General features: G+C 37.9%; 2 protein-coding genes across 3 annotated transcripts; both read left to right on the forward strand.

Moving 5' to 3' along the window:
- The first annotated feature begins 217 nt into the window (after positions 1-217).
- Positions 218-3,326, forward strand: LOC107489983 (protein DETOXIFICATION 14). 2 transcript variants are annotated; one of them, XM_016110758.3, is made up of 8 exons: positions 516-655; positions 1,232-1,339; positions 1,425-1,776; positions 1,911-1,997; positions 2,074-2,130; positions 2,251-2,489; positions 2,596-2,801; positions 3,207-3,326. In XM_016110758.3, the coding sequence occupies exons 2-8, from the start codon at positions 1,261-1,263 to the stop codon at positions 3,270-3,272; spliced, it is 1,086 nt and encodes a 361-aa protein (XP_015966244.1). In that variant the 5' UTR covers positions 516-655; positions 1,232-1,260; the 3' UTR covers positions 3,273-3,326. The 2 variants fall into 2 exon arrangements, with proteins under 2 accessions (XP_015966243.1, XP_015966244.1); XM_016110757.3 differs by having other exon boundaries at positions 218-655; positions 1,232-1,776.
- Positions 3,327-13,384: 10,058 nt separating this feature from the next.
- Positions 13,385-14,305, forward strand: LOC107489881 (uncharacterized). The gene has a single exon (XM_016110650.1). The coding sequence runs from the start codon at positions 13,385-13,387 to the stop codon at positions 14,303-14,305; it is 921 nt and encodes a 306-aa protein (XP_015966136.1).
- Positions 14,306-24,294: the final 9,989 nt, after the last annotated feature.

Below are 24,294 nucleotides of genomic sequence, written 5' to 3' on the forward strand. Positions count from 1 at the left end.
ATACTTGTACCGTTAACAAAGATAATTATCTTTTTTAATTTACTATACAGACAAATTTAATGTCATAAAATCCTATGGATAAGTGAGAGTCACACAAACCACTGCTTCTATTTTTTTTTTTTTCACTCCTTCTTGTTCATGAAGCATGCGTGATATATTTATATAATTATATATGCTATTTTCTAGAGCCTCTGATTAATTTACCACTAATATATACATTAAACCAAGAACGAACCTTTTTTTTTTCCTGTTATATAAGGTTAAACGAGAGGTAGAAGAAACCATTGTTGGTTCCTATAGCTATATATACATACACTCTTCTCATTGGATGAACAGTGTTGTGTGTTTTGGTGCATATTAGAAGAAGATGGAGAACTCAACTAGAGAGGTGTGTTTTAATAATAAAGAAGAGGTGGCAGCACCACTACTACTGAAAAAGAGTATCAATGAAGGAGTAGTATCATCAGAGAGTGCATTCTTGAAAGAGTTGAAGAGGGTGAGCTCCATGGCGGCACCAATGGTGGCTGTCACGGTGTCTCAGTACCTTCTGCAAGTGGTTTCACTCATGATGGTGGGACACCTTGGCGTTCTTGTTTCCTTCTCTGGAGTTGCCATTGCTTCCTCTTTTGCCGAAGTTACTGGCTTCAGTGTCCTTGTATGTAATCTCTTCTTCCTTCTCCATCCTCTTGCATTCTTCTTTTTTTTGTTTCTTTTGAAATTTTTGCTTCTACTCCCTCTCTAAAAAGAAAGTATATGTGGCCTTGGGACTCTCTCGTCGTATGAGCTAACTTTTGTGGTGATGGTTTAAGATTCTTTCAAGGTCTTGTAGCTCGTTACAATGTTGAGGCGATGATCCCACTCGAGCAGGATAGAAATGGTGGTTTCTAGTTGTTAGAGAGAGGGAATTAGTTTTGATCAGTTAGTACACGGTATTAACATGATTAATTATAATAATCATTAATTTAATTGCTTGGTTTAATTCTACAGCTAATTTATCCATAACCTATCAGAACCCAGATTAAAATGGGAAACCATAGATTTTTGTAGCTAAGATAATTGATTCTTATTTGGAACATGGAAATCTAAAATTCTATGGGCTAACATGGAAGTGATTTGATGCATAATCCTGTTCCATTAAACTACTGTGCTATTTTATCAAACACTTGGTGTGCATAGTGTTCTTGTTGATTAACATAACCATGCTCTTTTCTTTCTGAAAAATTGATCGCAGTTAGGGATGGCTGGTGCATTGGAAACACTATGCGGACAAACGTATGGTGCAGAAGAATTCAGGAAGCTAGGGAACTATACCTCCTGTGCAATCATCACTCTGATCTTGGTTTGTGTTCCAATAACTCTGATGTGGATTTTCACTGATAAAATTCTCATGCTGTTTAGTCAAGACCCTGCGATTTCTCATGCAGCAAGGGCTTACTGCATACACCTGATTCCTGCGCTCTTCGGCTACGCGGTACTTCAGTCCCTTATCCGTTACTTCCAGACTCAGAGTATGATCTTTCCCATGGTCTTCACTTCAATTGCATCTCTCTGTATGCATGTTCCTATTTGTTGGTTTCTCGTCTTTAAATCTGGGATGGGTCACGTTGGTGCCGCGTTAGCCATTGGAATTTCTTATTGGATCAATGTTATCGCTCTTGGTTTCTATATCCAGTATTCTTCGGCTTGTTCAAAAACCAAGATTGTGTTTTCTAGAAACGCTTTGCTTAGCATTGCAGAGTTCTTCCAATATGCTATCCCCTCTGGACTCATGTTTTGGTAAATATTGTTCATGTGACTAACCATTTTGTTTTGCATACCATGTGTTTGATAAAATGTCCTTCGTCTATTTTTTTGTTTTTTCTTCATATCATGAACCAATTTCAATGTTTTCATTTGTGTGTATGTGTTAGTTTTGAATGGTGGTCATTTGAGCTGCTTACGTTGCTTGCTGGACTCTTGCCTAATCCGCAACTCGAAACCTCGGTTCTTTCGGTCTGGTATGTGGAATTCAGTTGCTGAAGTAATATAACTCGAGATTTGATCTTCTCATTTGTATGAAACTCTTGCTTGCAGCCTTAACATAACTACATTGCATTACTTCATTCCTTATGCTGTTGGAGCTTCTGCAAGGTTTGTAATTCCGTTGAATTCATTCTGATTATGTAGCATTGCTCTTATGATGTCACCCAATAATCTGTTAAATTACAAGGTATATTTAAATATTTGCATGATCTTCAATTTGTTTTTCAGTACAAGAGTTTCAAATGAATTAGGAGCAGGGAACCCAAAGTCGGCTCAAGGGGCGGTTCGAGTGGTTGTGATCATAGGCATTGCAGAGGCATTCATTGTCAGCACTTTCTTCATCTTTTTCCGGAACATAGTAGGATATGCTTATAGCAATGATGAGGCAGTTGTGGACTATGTTGCTAGCATGGTTCCCCTTCTTTGCATGTCAGTTAGTGCAGATAGCATAATGGGAACACTTTCTGGTGAGTTTATTTCAATCTTGTTTTGCAGAAAAGAAACTTTGATTCGGATATGCAGCCATATATATAGCTTCAATTGTTTTGTATGTGTGTATATATATACATGCAGGGGTTGCAAGAGGTGGAGGATTTCAGCAGATAGGAGCTTATGTAAATCTTGGAGCCTATTATCTTGTTGGGGTTCCTCTAGCATTGTTCTTGGGATTTCATCAACAACTAAAAGCTAAAGGGCTTTGGATGGGAATTATATCAGGTTCATGTGTACAAGTAATCATTCTTGCTGTTGTAACAGCATTAACAGATTGGCAGAAAGAGGTTAGTATTGCTGTTATTGTGACTTATATTTCAATGTATTATTTTGTTCAAGCAAATAGAAACTTAGATCAGAAAAAAGAAATTTTTAATCCTCACGTGATCATTTTCTCATTATAGAAATATTGGGGGAAAAACCTATTTAAAGAATGAAATACATACAAAAACAGAAAAAAAATATATTCTAATATAATTTTTTTCTAATTTTAAAAAATTACAGGCATAAAGAAAAAAATAATGTTATCTTATATTTATTTGCAAGATTTAAATATATATGAGTTATCTTCGAATCACGACCTTTATGTTTTGTAGCCACTTTTTTGGACACCATTTTTGTGTGGAATGAAGTTGGTAGTAATAAAAGACAACTAACGCTGAAAAATTGTAATTTTTTTTTTGTTATTGCAGGCAACAAAAGCAAGGCAGAGAATAGTTGAGAGATCAATTAAAACTCATAATAATGGATTGGTATAAAGTTTTGAGAAAACCGGAAAGAAATAAAAGAGTGGAAGAGATATTATTCAAGTACTGATAGTCTCTTCTTATTTTTTTAATTTTATCGGTTTATTCACTGACTCCTGCAGTGGGAAAATAGAAAATAGAGTTAGAAATGTATCTTTGTGTGTTTTGCTCTTTTTTCTAGTTTTTTTTTTTCTCTTTTTTGGGTGTGTTAAAGACATTTTTGTTAATGGACTGTAAAAAGATCTAAATATCTAATTATATTAACAATGCAACTATATGTGTATGTATATATATGAGTCTCTACTGGAATTGTAGGCTTGTAGCAATGGTATACGTATATGAGAGTGAAGACCAGATGTCAGAAATTTTAATATCATGCTTCGGTTACATGGATTCTGGATTTGGTCTATCAATTTTTTCCATCATTATTTTGTTTCCACTAATTATATAATGTAAAACATTACATGATTGATTTCTTTTTTAATGACAAGGAGTTCTATGATTGTAGATAATGAAAATTATTACTATCTACTTTGCTGTTTTGTGTTGTGTCTTTTTGCTACAGTTCAATATAGTGTTTGTCCTCAGGATTTTTCAATTCTTTTTAATGGTTGTGCCAAGTTGGTTTTTATTTCATCTTCTTCACACAAGAATAATTATTGCACATGCATGTTTTCATAATTGCTTTATAGCCTGATCAGCATTTTTCTTATTCAAATCAAGTCAAAATCTCACTTTGGATTTCAGACATTGCCTTTTTTGTCTCTCACAAAATAAATGTTGGCTTACTTAGCCTTCATTAATTATCTCTGTTAGAACTTAGAAGTAAAAGGTTATTTTATTCCATGACTTTCGAGTAATATATATTATCTCCCAAAATTGGTTTTGACGCCATCAGTATTTTATGATTAAGAGTTTAAGACTAAAATTTTTAGCGAAGTCTTTTTTATATTATTATTATTATTATTATTATTATTATTATTATTATTATTATTATTATTATTATTATTATTATTCATGCCACAAAACAGAAGAATTTATATATATGAAATTGCAACAAACTGGAAATATATAAATTCATTACAATCTTACTATTTTTATGAGCAAGTATCTAAATTATCTTTGGTGGATGACTCACTTCATAATCATATAGATTAATGTTCATCTAGCTTGGTTCTTCCTAGTTCCTATATATATCTCGAACAACTCATTCCTGCAAGTTTCAGAGTGCCATGCACGGCACATACACACAACCGTATATAGAAATTCATCATCAACAATTTAATTTTAATACAATGTGAGACTATCATGCAATAATACCATTGATCCACTCATTTCAATAATATACAAGTTTTTTATTGGAGTTGTTTATAAAATTCTAGCTTTATTGCATCTTTTTGGATTGTTTCTCTTTTCTATGTGTCTTGTACGATAAATATAGTTGTAGATAAATTCGCCAAAATAGATGCTTTGTCCCAGTGCGCTTTCTTGGTAATGAAAGATCCTCCCAATAATATGTATACTTTATAATACTTTTAATTAATTTTTATGGTTTATTCATTGTCTATCAATCAAAATATCAAACAATGTAGTTAAGTTTCATACTATTATTTTAACAAGAGAGAGTTTTGTAAATCAATATTACATATACCTAACATCGTAACCAACATTGAACATAAGAAAAAAAATCTAAAATTTTAAGAACCTTTGAAATTCAATTAAAATAAATATTTGAAATTTAAATTTAAAAAATTCATCTTTAGTGAAGGTCATATTAAAGGTTATACTAAATTTATTTGACAACATGTTATTATGTTGGCTGAAAGTGACGGTTATAATATTAATTTTTAAATATTATTTTTTATTAATTACAAAAATAAAATAATATTTTATATTTCTTTAATTTCATTACGACTGTTAACTACCAGATCCACGATAATTCTTTCATTTAATTTACCATTTCAAGGGCCCTCCTGGAATGGTAATTGTTTGATAGTGAATGAACTTGAAAATTTAGAAATACCAGTTGTCTACATTTGTCAGTAATATGATCAACTCGATCTAATTTAGACAGGATACGAGCATCCTACCAAGTTTTGCATTATCAAATTAGAATTGAAATATGAGCAATTACTTAAAAAGTGATACTTAATTTATTTAAAAAAAATTAAAAATTAATATTTAATTTAAAAATATAAAAATAAATAATTTTAAAACATTAAAATTTATTATAAATAATAAATTAGACAAAATTTAAGTAATAATTCGTAAATACCGTAGAATTGGCCATTTGAATTTTAACAATAGTGGCTAGATTAATATATGAGTGAGTGTGTGAGATGTCACTGAGAAAAGCTCCACCAAGTCACCAACCATCCATGCCTATCTACAATTAGTCAATTACTCACATAAGACTATAAGAGCCATGATTATTCCCATATTCACAATGAATGAAGCCTAGGGGTGGCAAACGGGCCTAAATTTGTTGGGCTGGCCTGTGTAATTCGCCAAAAAAGGTGGACTGGGCTGGAAAATCGGAACCGCCAAATAGCAAAAGTCCGCCTAACCCGCACCGCTTAAATCGCGGGTTTTGGCGAGCTTTGGCGGGGCGGGACGGGCTTTCCTGCCGGGCTAAGGTTTTTATTAGTGAGGGGGTATTTTTGCAATTTTTTTGCCAAAACCTAACTTCCCCAAACCTAACTTACAAGAGTGTGAAGATAAAAATTGAGTGTTTTGAATTATGTTTATGTTATTTTGGAGACAATATTTATAATTATGTTTTGGATTATATTTATTTTGCTTTGGAGAGAATATTTATACTTATATTTTGAATGAAAATTTGGTTTATAATTATATTTATTAGATATTTATAATTACAAAGACTTTAATGTTTGTGAATATAAAAAATATAATTTTTTATGCCATTAAAAATGTGGTGTAGGTGTTGTAAAAATGAGTTGTCAAATGAGCTTATTTAAATAACATAGATGTTTATTATTATTATTATTATTATTATTATTATTATTATTATTATTATAGGAAATTTTAATTTAGAACGCACCGTCAACTTAGTGAAATTTTTAATTTAATTAATACAAGTGATGACAATGCAAGGAGCGTACTCGTTTGGCCACATATACGAGAAAAATATGGCATTTTTTGGTGAAGGTAAGATTTGTTTCGAGATAGGTAGGACATAGATTAAATTAGGAGGAACAATGTGTATTTTCAAAGGAATTATAGTCTTCAAACATGACAAAGAGACAATATATATATGTATTATTCATTTTTTTTTTACTTTAGGAATTAATATTATATTACAAATAATAATCAGAATTTACACACCTAATTAAATAATGCAGAATTGCAGATAGAGTTGGTGATATATCTAAACTAGAGTAGGTATTTCTTCATTTCAAAGCTAAAAGAAGTATCTAGAATTATCTATTTTTAAATATGAAGTGTACTGTAAATTAATTATTAATTATAATAATTATAAAGACCACGTGGATATCATTTCGATCTTTTCTAGTTCGTCTTTTTCGGGAAGTAATTAAAAAAATTCATCATACAAGATTAGGAAAACATCAAGCATGTGTTGGAAACCAAGTGTCCCTATGGATGATGAGTAGTTAATTTGATAATATATATTTTTTAAAAATAATTAACATCAGATGAATTATTTAACATGTATATGTTTGTTAAATACTATTATAATTATTAAGAAAGGATATGCCTAGTTGTAGAAAAATTATGCTCAAGAATATGCCAAGTTGCCAACGAATAATTTTCACAAATCACAAGAAAATGGTGTATTGGGATTGTGCTTAAAAGAAAAAACAACGAAAGAAATTCAACAAACAAAAGACTGACAGAAAATAAATCGTTGCTAATGAAAACTCAAAACCCTAGACTAGGGTATAAAAATAAAAGACACGTGATTTACCTTCCTTTCTTATTTTATTTTAAAACACTGCTTGTGTGTTTAACTGTTTAAGTATTACGGGTAACAGATACAGCATAACGTATAGCAACAATTAAAATATGCAACAATTTTACCAACCTTCTCCTCAAATAAACTCTAAATCTTAAATTCCAAATGAGCCTAATAATTTTAGTGATTAGCTTTTTTTTTTTCCCTCCCCAGTTTGTTCGAACTATAGTGTTAACCATTTTCATTATTTTTTGTCGGGTAAGCTTTATTTTGAACATTCTTTTTAAGGGGCCCAAAATCTGTGAAAATAAATATCATAAAACAGATTTATTTGTATTGGGCTTATGAATAGCACTAGGACTACGTTTATTTTCAGGAATAGGATACTCACATAAAGATACGGAGACATAAAATCGTATTTGACAGATGAGATATGGACAGAAATATTATGTTTAAGGACATTAATAGTATATTTTGTATCCATCCTGACAGAAAAGACACAAAGACACTAATAAGAAACACAATTTATTTTTTATTTTTTATTTTATTATTTTTGTTAATTTTTTATAATTATATTTTTTTTTCAAATTTTTTAAATGAAAAAAATGAAAATAAATTAAATTTCCATAATTTGTTCTAATTTATCGCCAAATAAAATACAAGAATATAAAATTTTGTGTCTTTATTTTTTGTGTCTTATTCTCAATATCTTATTTTATCCTCTTCTTAGAAACAAACCAGCTTAGTAGACTATAACATTTTAATGCACGGTTTCCTATCCGAAAGCTGAGATCTGTTATTGAGAAGAGTTACTCTGTGGACAAAAAAATATAAAGAAAACATGAACTCTTGTTTTGTTTATTCTTTTTGTCATTGATAATATGCCTAAAATACAAGAGGAAACAATCTGGACTGTAAAGTATCCATGAAGTGAAATTTTCGGCATTTTAAGTGATTTTATTTGGGTCAGAAAAAGATATCTAGGAACTACTGAGAGAGCCCAGTTCATGAGTTCAAATCTCATAGAGAAAGATAAAAAAAAAAAAAAACTAAGCAGATGAGGATTAACACTAGTTGCATCCGGATTTAAAAAATGAGTTTAGCCTACTTAGTAAAATATAAAAACCTATTATACCCAAAACAATATATATAAACCTATATTCAAGACAAAAAAAAACCTATATTGTTATATGTGTGAATGAGTGCGTAAATATATGATATAATGCTTAAAATTAAAATTTATCTAATTATCTCATAAAAAAATTAAACTAATTTAGATTGAATGAATAATTAGTTTTATTCATTTGATTAAATAAATATCCAAAGTTTAAATCTCATATATGCAATAAATTATTGATCAATAATAATATTAAAATATTATTAGAATTGTTAGTAATTAAAAATTAAATTAGTAATAACCAATAGTTAGTAAATAGAATATTTATGAAGTTAGTTGGTAATATCTTTATATATATAACTTAGTTTTTATATCAAACAACAACAAAAAAATATATAGTATCAATCTTCTATTTTCTCCTCTTAAATTTAATATGGTATCAAAGTCATGGTATCCATCTTAAAGAGAATAGAATATTAATTTTTTCGGTAAAACCACCATGTTTTCTTTCACAAAATTCTTTCTTCCGTGTGTTGTTGTTATTTTTTTTTTGTACCTATTTTTAACATTTTCTCACTTTAACCATAAGTTCATCCTCTCCGTTTCATTTTTCTGAGTTCAACGGGTCAAAAATAATTGGCATCCGCCGCCAAAAGCGCCTCCATAAGTTCTTTGAAGATTGCCTCTTACTCTCTCCCCCTCAAGTGCAGCGTCTCCTTCTCTTTCTTTTTCCTTTCCTCACCGTCAGCAGCCCAGCTCTGCCATCACTATCCTTTTTGCCCTTTTTTCCTATGCATCATTGCGCTGCATGTGTCTTCTTTCTCTACGTCACTGCGCCGCACGCATTGTCTCTAGAGGCGGATTGACGGGACTTAAGGTGGTCATGGTTCACCTAAAATTTTTCAAAAAAAATTAGTAAATAGTAATAATTAATAATATTAAGTATCTTTTACATATGATGTTAGAAAAAAATATAGGTTACAGAATCTTGTAAATTAACTAAAACCTAACGTATATTGAGTATTTGGACTATTGTTTATTGGCTCTTGTTAACAAATAGCCCATTTTAATAATTAATAAAAATAGTTTTATTATACTAGGTAACAGGTAATAGCCCATATTATTAATTAAAGTAGTACTAGTACGTGTGTGTTTGGATTTCAGTTTGCAAACGGGAGTTTGTATAAAAGTGATTTCGCAAACTTGCTTTTGATGAAAAGTAAGTTTGTGTTAACGTGATTTATGTTTGGCAATCTTTATATCAAAATTGATTATAATAAAATAAATGTTGTTTGAATTATACTATTCAAAATCACTTTTAGGTGAAAAATAACTAAAATAGACATCAATTAAAATATTTTTTTATATTATTCTATTATTTTACTTTAAATATTTGAATAGATCTTATTAATTCATTTTATAATAAAGTTTATATTTACTTACTAAATTAAAGTAACATATAAAAATTGACAAAATATATTTTAATACATAAAAAAACTAATAAATATTAAATTAAAAGATAAAACACTAATGAAATACATAAAAAATAATATCTTATACAAAATTAGTACATAAGAATATTATTATTTCTACTGCATGTAATTAATAATTTGATCCCTAATCGAGTCTCGAACACGATCCATTTCTGCAGAAGAGCTAATGGTTAGAGTTTGATATGAGCTTTCACCAACATAACTATTATCTTCTCCACCAAGAATGTTTGCATGTTCATATTGATTAAACTCAGTATCTGTTTCAGAATGTCTTCTAATAAAATTATGAATAGCCATTGTTGCACACACTATCTGCACTTGAGTTTCAATTTTGAACTTGGGCATGTGTCGTAAGATAGCAAATCTATTTTTTCACACTCCAAAAGTCCTTTCTATTGTGCATCTTAAGCTTGAGTGATAATAATTAAATACTTCATTATGATTTATAAATTCAGAAGAACGCCTAAAATCTGCAAGATGATAGCGTTCACATTTATATGGACCAATATATCTTTTCGGTGTTGGATAACCAGCATCTACCAAATAATATTTACCTAATGAGAAATAAAATTAGGTACATGATAATCAAGTAAATATAATTTATTTGTAAGAAAATGATAAAAATTAACTTGAAGGAGGATGCGAAAAATTCATGGTAGGAGCTGTAATAGCATTATCAAATACACGAGTATCATGCGCAGTGCCTTCCCATCCAGGTAAAGCAAAAATAAAGCACATGTCTCAATCACATACAGCCATTATATTCTGTGTTGGATATCCATTTCTTCCAATAAATTTGGGTTGATCACTTGGGCTAACCACACATGGGATATGAGTACCATCAATTGTTCCTATAGAATTTTTAAAAAATGGCCAATATCGTTGGTCATTTTTTATTTTGCTATGAACATTTTGAAACTTAGGATCCGATGGCTTAATATATTTAATAGATAATCTCAAGCAAGCAACTAATACCTTATGAAAATGTCTACTTACTGTCTCTCCAGAATGTTGAAACCTTTCTTGTATCATCCTATTACCCACTCCATGACCAACCGTGTTTAAGAACATAGCAACCATTTCCTGAACTCCCATTTGTCTTGTAGATTTTAATCCTTCTTCAATTAATTCATCACAAAATTGAAAAAAAACATATTTTTCCATCCGAAATATTTCATAATAATGAATGCCATGACCACCTAAAATTTCTTGCACCCATAAATAACCTGTTTGATCACTAGTTCTGCATGGTTTTTTGCACAAATAATTGACTGCATATTGACCAATTAATGCAGAAATATTTTCAATTTTATCTATTTCTTCTTTTATGATGGAAAGTAATTTTTATTCTTCATGTTGTTCTTTTTCATATTCTTTAACCAAATACTCCATGTTCATTCCAAATTAATTAACAAAAAATAAGTCCTACATAAAAATATAAATAAATTCTTATCAATACCAAGTTAAGAAATAAATTATATATAATAAGAACAATAATTAAGTACCACAAACATTATATTATAAAATGATAAATAAGTAATACATAAATTTTTCGATTGTCTTATCTTAGCATAACAAAAACTTCATGGACAAATTAAAATGGAGTGCAGTAATAACTTAATTAGTTTTGCATAAAAATCACAAAAAAATTAATTTTGCATGATTATATGCTGCATGTTTGAGCTAATCCAATAATCTTTGCTCATATCCTTTTAAGGATACAAACATTTCTCTAGCAGATTTAAACATCATTAGTTGACAACAACGACTATGAAAATTGGGATTATTAGTGATCATTTCCATCTTTTGAATCTCAGCCATTACTTCCCCAATAGATGCACCGGGTACTAAAAATATGGACACAATAGTTGAACGTGATTCAGATGCAGAGGCAATTCTACTTATTGCATATGCAATTTGCTTTGAGGCAGGGACTTTAAAATTTTTCTTCTTTTTTGTTGTTTCACAAACCACATCTCTCTTTCTTTTTCCCGTACTCTTTTGACTATTATTTTCTTGAGAAGAGCTAAGATTTATGTGTTAAAATTCAGAACTAACTCCCACACTAGCACCTATACATTCTTCACTATCTCCAGAACCTTCTTCTTCCTCAAAGTATGGTCGATATCCATCGCCATCTTCTTCTATGCCACTTGGTAACATCCCAGATGAGGGAGCCCAAACAAATTTTTCATCGGCCATAACATCTTTAAATAGTATAGTTAACTCATCTTTAAAAAGAAGTCCTTTATTTCTGAATTTTCCATATAAGGGATTTTCCTGCATGTGTACAACTAATCAACACAGACTTATATTACGGCCTGGCCCAGGCCACTCACGGGCCAACCCGACCCGCCGAGAACCCGACTCGAACGGTCGGGCATGCGATATCCGCCACGCAACCTGGACACGCGTCCTTGCCAGCTCGTCGCTACAGCTAAGAGGAAGCTTCGGGGAAGGTGGGCCCATTCTTGCATGGCCCACCTCTGACACGGTATAAATGGAGAAGGACCTGCCCTTCCCCCAAGGTACGTTACATATTACCTACCCACTTTTGCCCGCACACTCACTGACTAGAGCGTCGGAGTGTCTTTGCAGGTGACTCCCCCTCTTCCCTTCACGTCGAGCCCTCGGCTTCTCGGCTCCTCAGGGTACGTACAATCACACCGATCAAGGCAATCCCACCTTCTCAAATCCCTCTCCGAACCGTCCGGTAACCGACCTACCGAACATTGGCACCGTCTGTGGGGAATCGCCTAGATGGACGCTGCGACTGGTGCGGCAGTGCTCGACGACAGGGATAATCCCAAAGGGGTCGTCTCTGCGGCTTCATCCAGGGGACGAGCAAGATCCCCCCCGCGACGGGCCGGGACGACTGTACGAGCTGCCGAAGGGCGCCCTTTCAGGGGAACCGGCAGCAACAGCGCCCGAATAATGCAAGAGCTGCGACATAGGGTGTAGAACCTGGAGCGACAGCTGGCGGAACAAGAATGCTCCCAGCACATCTCTGCCCCAAGTTATTCCCCCTCTCCTGAGAGTCGGGAGAGGACCTCCCGAAGAAGCCACTCCCGGCATGCGTCCACCCCGGCATATGAGGCTGGAAGTAGTCAGGAAGACAACGAGCGCCCAAGGAGACGACGCGACCCCCTCATATACTCCCGAAATAGAAGAACACGAGCTAACAAAGAAGAACGCGAAAGGGACGAAGGCAGGTCCGAGAGAACGCGGCAACCTGTAATAATGGGTGCAACCCCGTTCCACCATTCTGTCCTCGAGGTCCGGCTGCCAAAGCATTTTGACAAGCCGACGGACATGAGGTACGATGGGACGCAAGACCCCCTAGAACACCTGACGGCCTTTGAGGCCAGGATGAACTTGGAAGGGGTAGGTGAAGAGGTCCGATGTCGCGCCTTCCTGGTCCCTGGCAGGACCCGCAATCCGGTGGTTTAACGGCCTCCCCCAGGGGTCCATCTATAGGTTTTTGGACATCAGCCGTGCCTTCTTAGCTCAATTCACAACCCGAATAGCAAAGGGAAAGCATCCGATCAACCTACTCGGGGTAACCCAGAGGCCTGGAGAGATGACCAGGAAATACCTGGACCGGTTCAACGACGAGTGCTTGGAAATCGACGGCTTAACAGACTCGGTGGCCAGCCTTTGTCTGACGAACGACCTCCTTAACGAGGACTTCAGAAAATACCTCACCACAAAACCAGTATGGACTATGCACGAGATCCAAACCGTAGCTAAGGAGTACATAAACGACGAGAAAGTTAGCCGAGTTGTGGCTGCCAACAAACGGCAGCCCTCATACAATCAACCCAGGCAACACGGTAACGGAGAAAGGCAGAAGGAGCAAATCAGAGACGGGGGCCCGAGCAAGGCATCCAGATCATTTCCCCGGGTAGGAAAATTCACCAACTACACCCCACTCACCCTCCCCATCATGGAAGTTTATCAGCTAATTGCTGAAAAAGGAATCTTATCAAAGCCCCGACCACTCAAGGACCGCACCGGGAGAAACAAGAGCCTCTACTGTGACTACCACAAGGGCTATGGACACCAAACACAGGACTGCTTTGACTTGAAGGACGCACTAAAACAGGCGACAAGGGACAGAAAACTGGCTGAATTTTCACATCTTATAAGAGAGCCGAGGAGGCGACACCGTGACCATGACGATGAGGGAAAGACCCGATCGGTGAAACAGCGACAAGAACCCGAGGACAATGATCACGGCCTCACCGTAATAAACGTAGTGACTGCCAAAAATGCAGCACCAAAGTCGAGATCAGCACACAAGAAAGACTCTAGAGTCCTGGCAGTCTCCTCCTCGTCGACACGATACTCCAATAGGTCCCCAATCATTTCCTTCAGTCCAAAGATCAATGGTTCGACGACGCCCCATGGTTATCACGGCCAGGGTGGGAACCGGTCTTGTCAAATGAATCCTCGTAGACACGGGGGCAGACTCGAACATTATATTCCGCAACGTATTTGATGCACTGGGATTACGGGACGCTGACCTAGTGACCCACCAGCACGGAGTCATAGGGTTAGGCGACCACTTCATCAAGCCAGACGGGGTAGTATCTCTGCCGATCTCCGTGGGACTGGGACAAGGACGAAGGTCGATAATGACCGAGTTTGTGGTTCTACGGGACTCCACCGCCTACAACATCATCCTGGGGAGGAAAACGATTAACGATGTCGAGGCGGTAATCAACACGAAGCTGCTGGTTATGAAGTTCGTCGCCGATGACGGATCTGTAGGATCCATAAGAGGCAATCTAGAAACGGCAGTCGCTTGCGACAACGCTAGCCTCTCCTTAAGGAAGAAGTCTAAAGAAGCATCTGGGGTGTTTCTTGCCGACCTAGACGCCAGAGTCGACGACAAGCCAAGACCAGAACCAGAGGGGGACTTGGAAAAGTTCAGGGTTAGTGACACGGAGGAGAAGTTCACGTTTGTTAATAGAAACCTCCAGCATGAGTTGAAAGAGCCTCTAGTAGAAATGATCAGGGCCAATGGAGATCTATTTGCTTGGACGCCGGCCGATATGCCGGGCATAGACCCCCAAGTCATGTCACATCACTTGGCCATCAAGCCGGACACCCGCCCAGTGGCCCAAAGGAGAAGGAAGATGTCCCAAGAGAGAGTAGAGGAGGTGGCCAAGCAGACGGCCAGCCTCCTCGAAGCAGGGTTCATACGAGAACTAGACTACTTGACCTGCCTGTCAAATGTAGTTCTAGTAAAGAAGCACAATAGCAAATGGAGAATGTGCGTGGACTATTTCGACCTCAACAAGGCATGCCCCAAGGACTGTTTTCCCCTCCCTAACATAGATGCACTCGTCGACGCGGCGGCGAAATACCGATATCTGAGCTTTATAGACGCCTATTCCGGCTACAATCAAATACCGATGCACCGACCCGACGAGGACAAGACAGCATTTATAACACCTGGGGGAACCTATTGCTACAAGGTAATGCCATTCGGCCTGAAAAATGTAGGGACAACATATCAAAGGCTGATGAACAAAATATTTGGCAGCCTCATAGGCAAGACGGTAGAAGTCTATGTGGACGACATCCTCGCAAAAACCACGCAGCCTGACGACCTCCTGAGCAACTTGGGAAGCGTATTTGCATCTCTCTGACAACACAGCATGAGGCTCAACCCCCTCAAATGTGCGTTCGCCATGGAAGCCTGGAAGTTCCTAGGATTCATGATAACCTAGAGGGGAGTGGAGGCCAATCCCGAGAAGTTCCAAGCAATACTCCAAATGAAGAGCCCGGGTTGTGTCAAGGATGCTCAGAGACTGGCAGGTCGCCTCACCTCGTTATCCCAATTCCTCGGAGCCTCAGAAGCAAGGGCCCTGCCCTTCTTCAATCTGATGAGGAAAGGGATAGCGTTTGAGTGGACCCCCGCATGCGAGGAAGCGTTCAGACAGTTCAAGGAAATCCTAGCAACTCCTCCTGCGCTCGGAAAGCCCAAAGCCGGAGAGCCGCTATACCTTTACCTAGCCATAACGGGGGAAGCCCTGGCAGCGGTATTGGTACGAGAGGAAGGAAAGGCTCAACAACCAGTCTACTTCCTGAGCAGAGCCCTACAAGGGGCGGAACTGAGATACAACAAGCTGGAGAAGCTAGCTCTGACGCTCCTGACCTCTTCTCGAATATTAAAACAATACTTCCAAGGCCACCAGATTGTCGTTAGAACGGATCAAGGAATCCGACAAGTCCTCCAAAAACCCGACTTAGCAGGAAGGATGATGACTTGGTCCATTAAACTCTCCCAATACAACATACAGTACGAACGTCGGCATGCGATTAAGGCACAGGCAATTACAGACTTCCTGGTAGAAGTGACGGGAGACCCAACCGAAGAGACGGGCACACGGTGGGAGCTCCACTTTGACGGGGCCTCCAACCAGACGTCCGGGGGCGCCGGGATCATCCTCGAGAGCCCGGCTGGAGTTATATATGAGTAGTCGATCAAGTTCGAGTTCCCCGTCTCGAATAACCAAGCAGAATACGAAGCCCTCATAGGAGGCTTAGCCCTGGCAAAGGAAGTCGAAGCGACAAGGTTGGAGGTATGCAGCAATTCACAGGTCGTTACCTCACAAGTAAACGGAAGCTACCAAGCCAGAGACTCGCTATTACAGAAGTATTTGGAAAAAGTCAAGGAATTGAGCAAGACATTCGAGGAAGTCACGATCCGACACGTTCCGAGAGAAAGGAACACGCGGGCAGACCTCCTATCCAAGCTGGCCAGCACAAAACTGGGAGAAGGCAACCGATCTCTCATACAGGGCATGACGAAGGAGCCAGCGGTGACCCTGCACCTGTCAAGGCTGAGCCCTTCCTGGCTAGACCCCATCACTAGTTTCTTGGAAAACGGCAAGCTCCCCAGCGACGAAAAAGGTGCTAAAGCGTTGAGAAGGGAAGCGGCCAAGTACGCTATCATTCAGGGGCAGTTGTTCAAAAAAGAGCTCAACCAACCCCTGCTGAAGTGCCTACATCCCGATCAGACGGACTACGTACTCAGAGAAGTCCACAAGGGATGCTGCGGCCACCATATAGGGGGGAAAGCCCTAGCCAGGAAGCTAATCCGAGCAGGATACTACTGGCCACCGATGATGGCAGATTCTAAAGAATTTGTGAGAAAATGCGTTAAGTGTCAAGAAAACGTCAACTTCCACAGAGCACCAGTTTCGGAACTTAGTCTGTTAACGACCTCTCGACCTTTCTCGCAATGGGGAGTCGACCTCTTGGGGCCCTTGCCATTCGATCCGGGGCAGGTCAAGTACCTCATAGTCGCCATCGACTAATACACAAAGTGGATAGAGGCCGAGCCATTGGCCAGCATATCCTCTTCCGACTGCAGGAAGTTCATGTGGAGGCAAGTAATAACCCGGTTCGGCATTCTGGAAACCGTCGTCTCAGACAACGGAACGTAGTTCACCGACAAAAAGTTCACTGAATTCCTTGCCAGCCTTGGCGTAAAACAAAAATTCTCCTCGGTAGAGCACCCTCAGACAAACGGCCAGGTCGAATCTGCAAACAAAGTCATCCTGCTAGGGATAAAGAAACGACTCGATAATAGAAAAGGTTCTTGGGCCGATGAGCTTGCCTCGGTCCTCTGGTCCTACCGGACAACCGAGCAGTCATCCACTAGAGAGACGCCTTTTAGACTAACGTACGGGTTAGATGCAATAATACCTGTAGAAGTCAGTGAGCCGAGCCTGCGGCTACTCCTGAAGGGAGTAGAGGAAGCCGTGGAAAAGGATCTTGTGGACGAAACAAGGGAGATGGCCCACTTGTCAGAAACAGCGCTCAAGCAAAGGATGGCCATGCGATACAACGCCAAAATACTCAAAAGAGAGTTTGAACAGAACGACCTCATCTTAAGACGTAACGATATCGGTTTACCGACCCCTGGAGAAGGCAAGCTGGCAGAAAAATTGGAAGGTCCCTACAGAGTTAAAGAGGTGATCGGTAAGGGCGCCTATAAGTTGGAAAAGCTCAACGACAAGGAAATCCCGAGAACATAGAATGCGGACAACTTGAGGAGGTTTTATTCCTAAGTCGTTTACTTTGTAACAATACCTCTGCTATGGTTATAGATTTGCTTGATTACCGATTAAATTATACTTTCCTATATTTTTGCTCTCTTTTTGTTTTCCTTGGATGACTTATCGCGCAAACGAGTCCCATGCCACACAAGCTAGAGGACACGACGATGCACGGCCCCGGGACTGATCACCCGGGGAGCCCTCTAGGCCAAGGCCATAGTAAACGGCCATAATAAAGGGAAAAACTCGACCTCGAAGTAATACCAACGTGACGGTAAAGAGGGTAAACCGGCAAACGAAAAACGAAACCAACATAATAAGCAAACAAATGTATCTACAAGCCAACCAAACCACTAGCAGACACAAAGTTTTGGCATGAAAAAGTCGTACAATAAATTACAAGAAATCACTTCTTTGGCATATCGACAATCTTCCCGTCCCTGATGGTCTTGAAGACACCAATTGCCGATATATCGAAATCAGGAGCAATAATCTTCACTTGAGCCTTGAGAGCCTCTTCGGTCATGAAAATCGCACTCTTGCCCTACTCCTTAACTTCCTTATGCTTCTTCTTGAACGCATCGGCCTCATCTTGAGTGGTCTTAGCGGCCGCAACGGCTGTGTCCCGCTCTTTCTCCAACGCAACCACCCGATTTTGCGCAGCGCTCAACTGGCTCTTCAAAGTCATTTCTTGCTCCGTCAGACGGGACACAGAAGCATCGGCAGTCTTCAAATTTTCTTCGGCCGATGCAGTCTTCTTCTCGGCAGCCTCAAGCTTATTCCCCGCCTCGGCCAGCTGCTTCTGAAGTGTTTCAACTTGAGCTTTGAGGTTGTTATTGGCTGCGGCCGCGGTCTCGAGCTTCCGACGAAGCGATGCCATACCCGAAAGCTCGAACTCAGCCTTCCGGGCTATGGCCGCACCGCGAAGGAGGGTGCGGTACATCCATCGTGCCTGCCCAGAGAGGTCGGTACCATGGAAATGTTCCTCCGTGCCGGGAAGCAACTGAGCATCTATGAACGACCCGGCATCAAAGTTCCTTTCCATAACAGTAAGAACCCCCTCAGGACTAGACTGCGACCTCTGTCTCTTGGGAGTGGGGATGACACTCAACTCCTCATCCTCCTCCCGACGAGCGGAAGACGAGTCCCCGGGGACAGCCACTTCCTGGAGAATGGGGGATGCAGGTGTTGGAGTGGCAACCTTTTCTGTCATGGTGACGTCGGGAGGCATGGGTGCCGTCTGTGTCCCCTCGTCCTCGGAAGGCGCCACTGATTGCTCCCCGACCTCCTCACCATCATCCTCCAGGAAGGTCTTGAACAAATTCTCAATGCCGGTCACTTCAGCAGACATCCCCACTACAAACAAGAAATGAACAAGTTAGTAACCAACATACTAAGGCAAAACAAGCAACCATGCAAAATGTAAAAACGACACAGGCAACTCACGAATATAATCTCGGGCGGCCTCCCGACTACCCATAAGGAGGTGGGGATTCACATGGTTTCTCCTGAAAACGGCCCAAAACACATCGGTTACCCCAAAACTCCAATACGTCGGGATAAGGCGTTCTCTCTCCAAGGACAACCAGAAGGGGACCGGGCGAACTTTGAAGTATTTATCCTTGAACCCATGATAAGAGTCCTCGAACAAACCAAAGATTCTCCGTCCCTGGGCAGACCGGAAGGACATAAACCCCTTCCTCGCCTTCCCCTCCTTGGAAGGGTTTGTAAGGTTGAAGAAGAAAAGGAAGACATCAACAGACGCCGGCAGCTATAAGTGCTCGCACACCATCTCGAAACAGCAAATCGATGCCCAACTGTTCGGATGCAGCCGCGATGGCGCCACAGAAATCCGGTTTAAGAGTCCCATTTGGAAGGGGGAGAGGGGAATGCGAACCCCCACTTGAGTGAACATAGCCTTATAAAACCAAATCTAATTGGGGACCCGATGAGCATGGAAGTTGAGCTCATATAGTCGCTCATAGGGTGCAGGGACGTACACGTCGTAATTAGCCTCCTCATCGGTACCCCCACACAAATAATTGGCCTGACGAAATTCGGTGAGCTCCTCCTCACCTATTTGGTTTGGGAAATCCCTGAGGTCGGAGACAACCCAGGCGTACGGGTCGTAGCCCGCATCGAAGGTGGAGACCTGAGCGACCACACAAGGCATATCTACAGTGGGGGCACCACTCGGTTAGTCTGTGAGGTTGGGAACCCGAAAGAAACCCGGAAACTACGTCTACCCTACAACCCGAACTAAGCATGCCTGAAGTCAAATCAAATGAGGCCAATCCCGGTATGGTAAACCCCCCTTAACGCACCCTACTTGACATTAAAAAGATCTCTATCCTATGAAAATCAAAATGCGACAAGCACACGCAACATACATGCAAGAAAACATTAAAGCAGAAGAGAAAAGGGGCCGAAAATTACCTGAACCTGTTGCGAAAACTGAAAGGGAAGAAGGAAAGATGCACGAAGACGCTAGAATAAAAATTCTGGGATTTTCTGGGTGAAGAGGAAGGAGATAGTAGGAACAAGGGTGTAAAGGAAAAAACCAAAGCAAAAACTGTTTCAAACTGCCACCCAGGGAGCGCGAAAAGCCTAAGGGCAAAATAGTCTTTGCATTCAAGATTTCCAGCCCATTATGAACATTTAATGCTCCGCGCGAAGAACGAGGCGACAAACGGCCATTCCAGCAATGAACAGACGCGCGCAAAAAGGCACGTCCCTCCCACGAACGGCCGACCTAGTGACAACGTACTAAAGAAGAGATGACACGCCATCTACGACCCTTATGGTCGCCGCTGGCGTGTCGGGGGCACTGTTACGGCCTGGCCCAGGCCACTCACGGGTCAACCCGACCCGCTGAGAACCCGACTCGAACGGTCGGGCACATGATATCCGCCACGCAACCCGGACAAGCGTCCTTGCCAGCTCGTCGCTACAGCTAAGAGGAAGCTTCGAGGAAAGTGGGCCCATTATTGCATGGCCCACCTCTGACACGGTATAAATGGGGAAGGACCTGTCCTTCTCCCAAGGTACGTTACATATTACCTACCCACTTTTACCCACACACTCACTGACTAGAGCGTCGGAGTGTCTTTGCAGGTGACTCCCCCTCTTCCCTTCACGTCGAGCCCTCGGCTTCCCGGCTCCTCAGGACGCGTACAGTCACACCGATCGAGGCAGTCCCACCTTCTCAAATCCCCCTCCGAACCGTCCGGTAACCGACCTACTGAACAACTTATTACCGAAATTAAAGTTAAAATTTTTACTTTAATTATAAGTTATTACGTACCAATTGTTTTCTCTCCCACCATTCATTTGGTGCATCAACGGTATGTTTAGTATAATCCCATCCTAAACCCGTTTCTTTGCCAAAAAGCTTGTACCATGCTGACCATTTCTTCTTAAGATTGTCCCATTTATTTTTTAACTGAATCTTATCATATTGTTTTTCAGTTTTTTCATTAAATTGAGACAAAGCATCCTTCCAACCTTTTTTTGTAAGAGTGGTTCCATTACGTTGCTGTTTAGCAACTTGATCTAAACATGCTTGAATAAATTATTTAGTAGTTTTTATTAATATTTATGAATATTTTTTATTTAGTTTGTCTTTTTTTTATGGGATCAATTAATCTATATTATAAAAAAATTACAATAAAATATAATATATGAAAATTATAATTATAAATTTTACATAGTAGAATAAAAAATAAAAAATTTCACACAATAATAAAATATAAAACGAGAATTCATGTAAATAAAAAATGATAAAAATTTTATAAAACCAACAATATATATCATATGAATAAAAGAAATATAATAAAAGAGAAGAAAAATAAAATTCATATGAACAATATATATCAACAATATATATCATATAAAACCAACAACATAAATACAGTGCATAAAAGAGAAGAAAAATAAAATTCATATGAACAAGAAATAATAAGAATATCATACAAAAATTAATAACATACCTGAGAGATGAGAAATTAGAACATTGAAAAACAATATAAAAAAGGTCAATAATAAAAATAAGTAAAAAATAAAAAAGAACAAAGTCAAATAAAAATAAAAAAGATACCTTTACATATTAAACATAAAGAACAGTAAATGATAAAAAAAATTTATATGAACTAAAAAATATAAAAAATAAAAATATAAAAGAGAGTACTACACATTTTATAATGACAAACAAAAAGAAAAGATTTTATAATTTATTTTAGTTCCATGAGTACTCTTTAATTTAGTATATTTTGGATTATAAATTTTTATTATTTATGACTCTTTTGTTACTTATAATTACTATATAATAAAAACAAATAAAGTACAATAAAAATAAAAAACAAAAACAAAAAAATCATACAAACATAATATATAATAATTACAACCAACAATATATATCATATGAACAAAAAAATTATAATAAAAAATAAATAAAATTTATATGAATATAATCAAATAAAAAAAATAAAAAATTTTATACATAACAAAAATATAGTACAATAAAGGATAGAAAAAATAATTTATATAAACAAAAAATAATAAAAATTAATAAAAATAAAATTTATATCAACAATAATTGTCATATAAATAAAAAATACAATAAAAATATAACAATAGAAAATTAAAAAAATAACATCAGAACACTAACAAAATAATATGAAAAATATTTATCATATAAATAAAAAATACAATAAAAAATATAAAAATTAAAATATGAAAGAAAGAACTAAAAATTATTAAAAAAATTAAAATCTTTACTTAGGCAGTGATGAAAACAAATCTGAAAGAGTTTGATCAAAGAAAATTCTGTAACGAAAAATATAGAGAGAACTAAATTATATGGTTATGGGCATCCTTTTTATAGAAGAGATGAAGGGTACAATTGGTAGATATGAAATAAATTTCTTACCTAACTTCTCCAACGGTCATTAATGTTCCCAACGTGAACGCAGAAGCTTAAATTTTTAGCTTCACATGAACGTACGTTCAGAGGTGAAAGCACTTCTAGGTTAGAGATTCCAAAAAATTGCCAAACATAACAATGTGGCATTCAAGACGTTCAAACGAGCTTTTTTGTTCCCCAACGTGAACCCCAAACACACCCGCATCTTCCAAATTTTTCTCTTCAAATAATCAGAGACTCAGAGTATGAGCATCAGCACACACTTTTCTCTCATTTAGTGGCTCTCATTATAGATTTGTGTAGACTTTTGGTCTTTTTATTATAATTTTTTTCATAACAAAACTTACAAGATATATGAAGAAAAACCATTGAAGATTTGAAGTGGACAGTCAAATATTAACCATTAGATACACAACTGATGAGCGAATAATTTATACGCTTTTTGGCATTATTTTTAGGTAGTTTTTAGTAGGATCTAGCTACTTTTTAGTATATTTTTATTAGTTTTTAAGAAAAATTTACAATTCTGGACTTTACTATGAATTTGTGTGTTTTTCTATGATTTAGGTATTTTCTGGCTAAAATTGAGGGACCTGAGCAAAAATTTAATTCAGAGGCTGAAAAAGGACTGCTGATGCTGTTGGATTCTGACCTCCCTGCAGTCGAACTGGATTTTTTGGAGCTATAGAATCCCAATTGGTGCGCTCTCAATTGCGTTGGAAAGTAGACATCCTGGGCTTTTCAGCAATATATAATAGTTCATACTTTGTTCGCGTTTTGATGATGTAAACTGGCGTTCAAACGCCAACTTCCTGCCCTATTCTGGCGTTAAACGCCAGAAACAGGATAAAAGCTAGAGTTAAACACCCAAACTGGCATAAAAGCTGGCGTTTAACTCCAAGAAAAGTCTCTACACATGAAATCTTCAATGCTCAGCCCAAGCACACACCAAGTGGGCCTGGAAGTGGATTTCTGCATCATTTACTTATTTCTGTAAATCCTAGGTTATTAGTTGATTATAAATAGAACTTTTCTCTATTGTATTAGTCGTCTTGGTTATTCTGGTTCTCCCTCTGGGGCCAAAACCAATAAACACCATTATCACTTATGTATTTTCAACGGTGGAGTTTCTACACACCATAGATTAAGGTGTGGAGATCTGCTGTTTCTCGAGTATTAATGCAAAGTACTCCTGTTTTTCTATTCAATTTACGCTTATTCTTATTCTAAGATATTCATTCGTACCTAAGAACATGATGAATGTGATGATTATGTGACGCTCATCACCATTCTCAACCTATGAACGCGTGCCTAACAACCACTCTATTCTACATGAAGACAAGCTTGAATGTATATCTCTTAGATTCCTGGTCCACGACGCATGGTTGCCTCTCCTGACAACAGAGCCTTCCATTCCGTGAGATCAGAGTCTTCGTGGTATAAGCTAGAATCAATTGGCAGCATTCTTGAGATCCGGAAAGTCTAAACCTTGTT

Source organism: Arachis duranensis, chromosome 5 (assembly GCF_000817695.3).
Source record: "Arachis duranensis cultivar V14167 chromosome 5, aradu.V14167.gnm2.J7QH, whole genome shotgun sequence".
NCBI classification, from domain to species: domain Eukaryota; kingdom Viridiplantae; phylum Streptophyta; class Magnoliopsida; order Fabales; family Fabaceae; genus Arachis; species Arachis duranensis.

What these genes read in the sequence shown, in the direction of transcription:
- LOC107489983 (XM_016110757.3), top strand. Translation starts at nt 368, where the DNA reads ATGGAGAACTCAACTAGAGAGGTGTGTTTTAATAATAAAGAAGAGGTG. An exon ending in TTACTGGCTTCAGTGTCCTT is followed by an intron (nt 656 to 1,231) that starts GTATGTAATCTC and finishes AATTGATCGCAG; the next exon opens with TTAGGGATGGCTGGTGCATT. An exon ending in ACCTCGGTTCTTTCGGTCTG is followed by an intron (nt 1,998 to 2,073) that starts GTATGTGGAATT and finishes TCTTGCTTGCAG; the next exon opens with CCTTAACATAACTACATTGC.
- LOC107489881 (XM_016110650.1), top strand. Translation starts at nt 13,385, where the DNA reads ATGACCAGGAAATACCTGGACCGGTTCAACGACGAGTGCTTGGAAATC.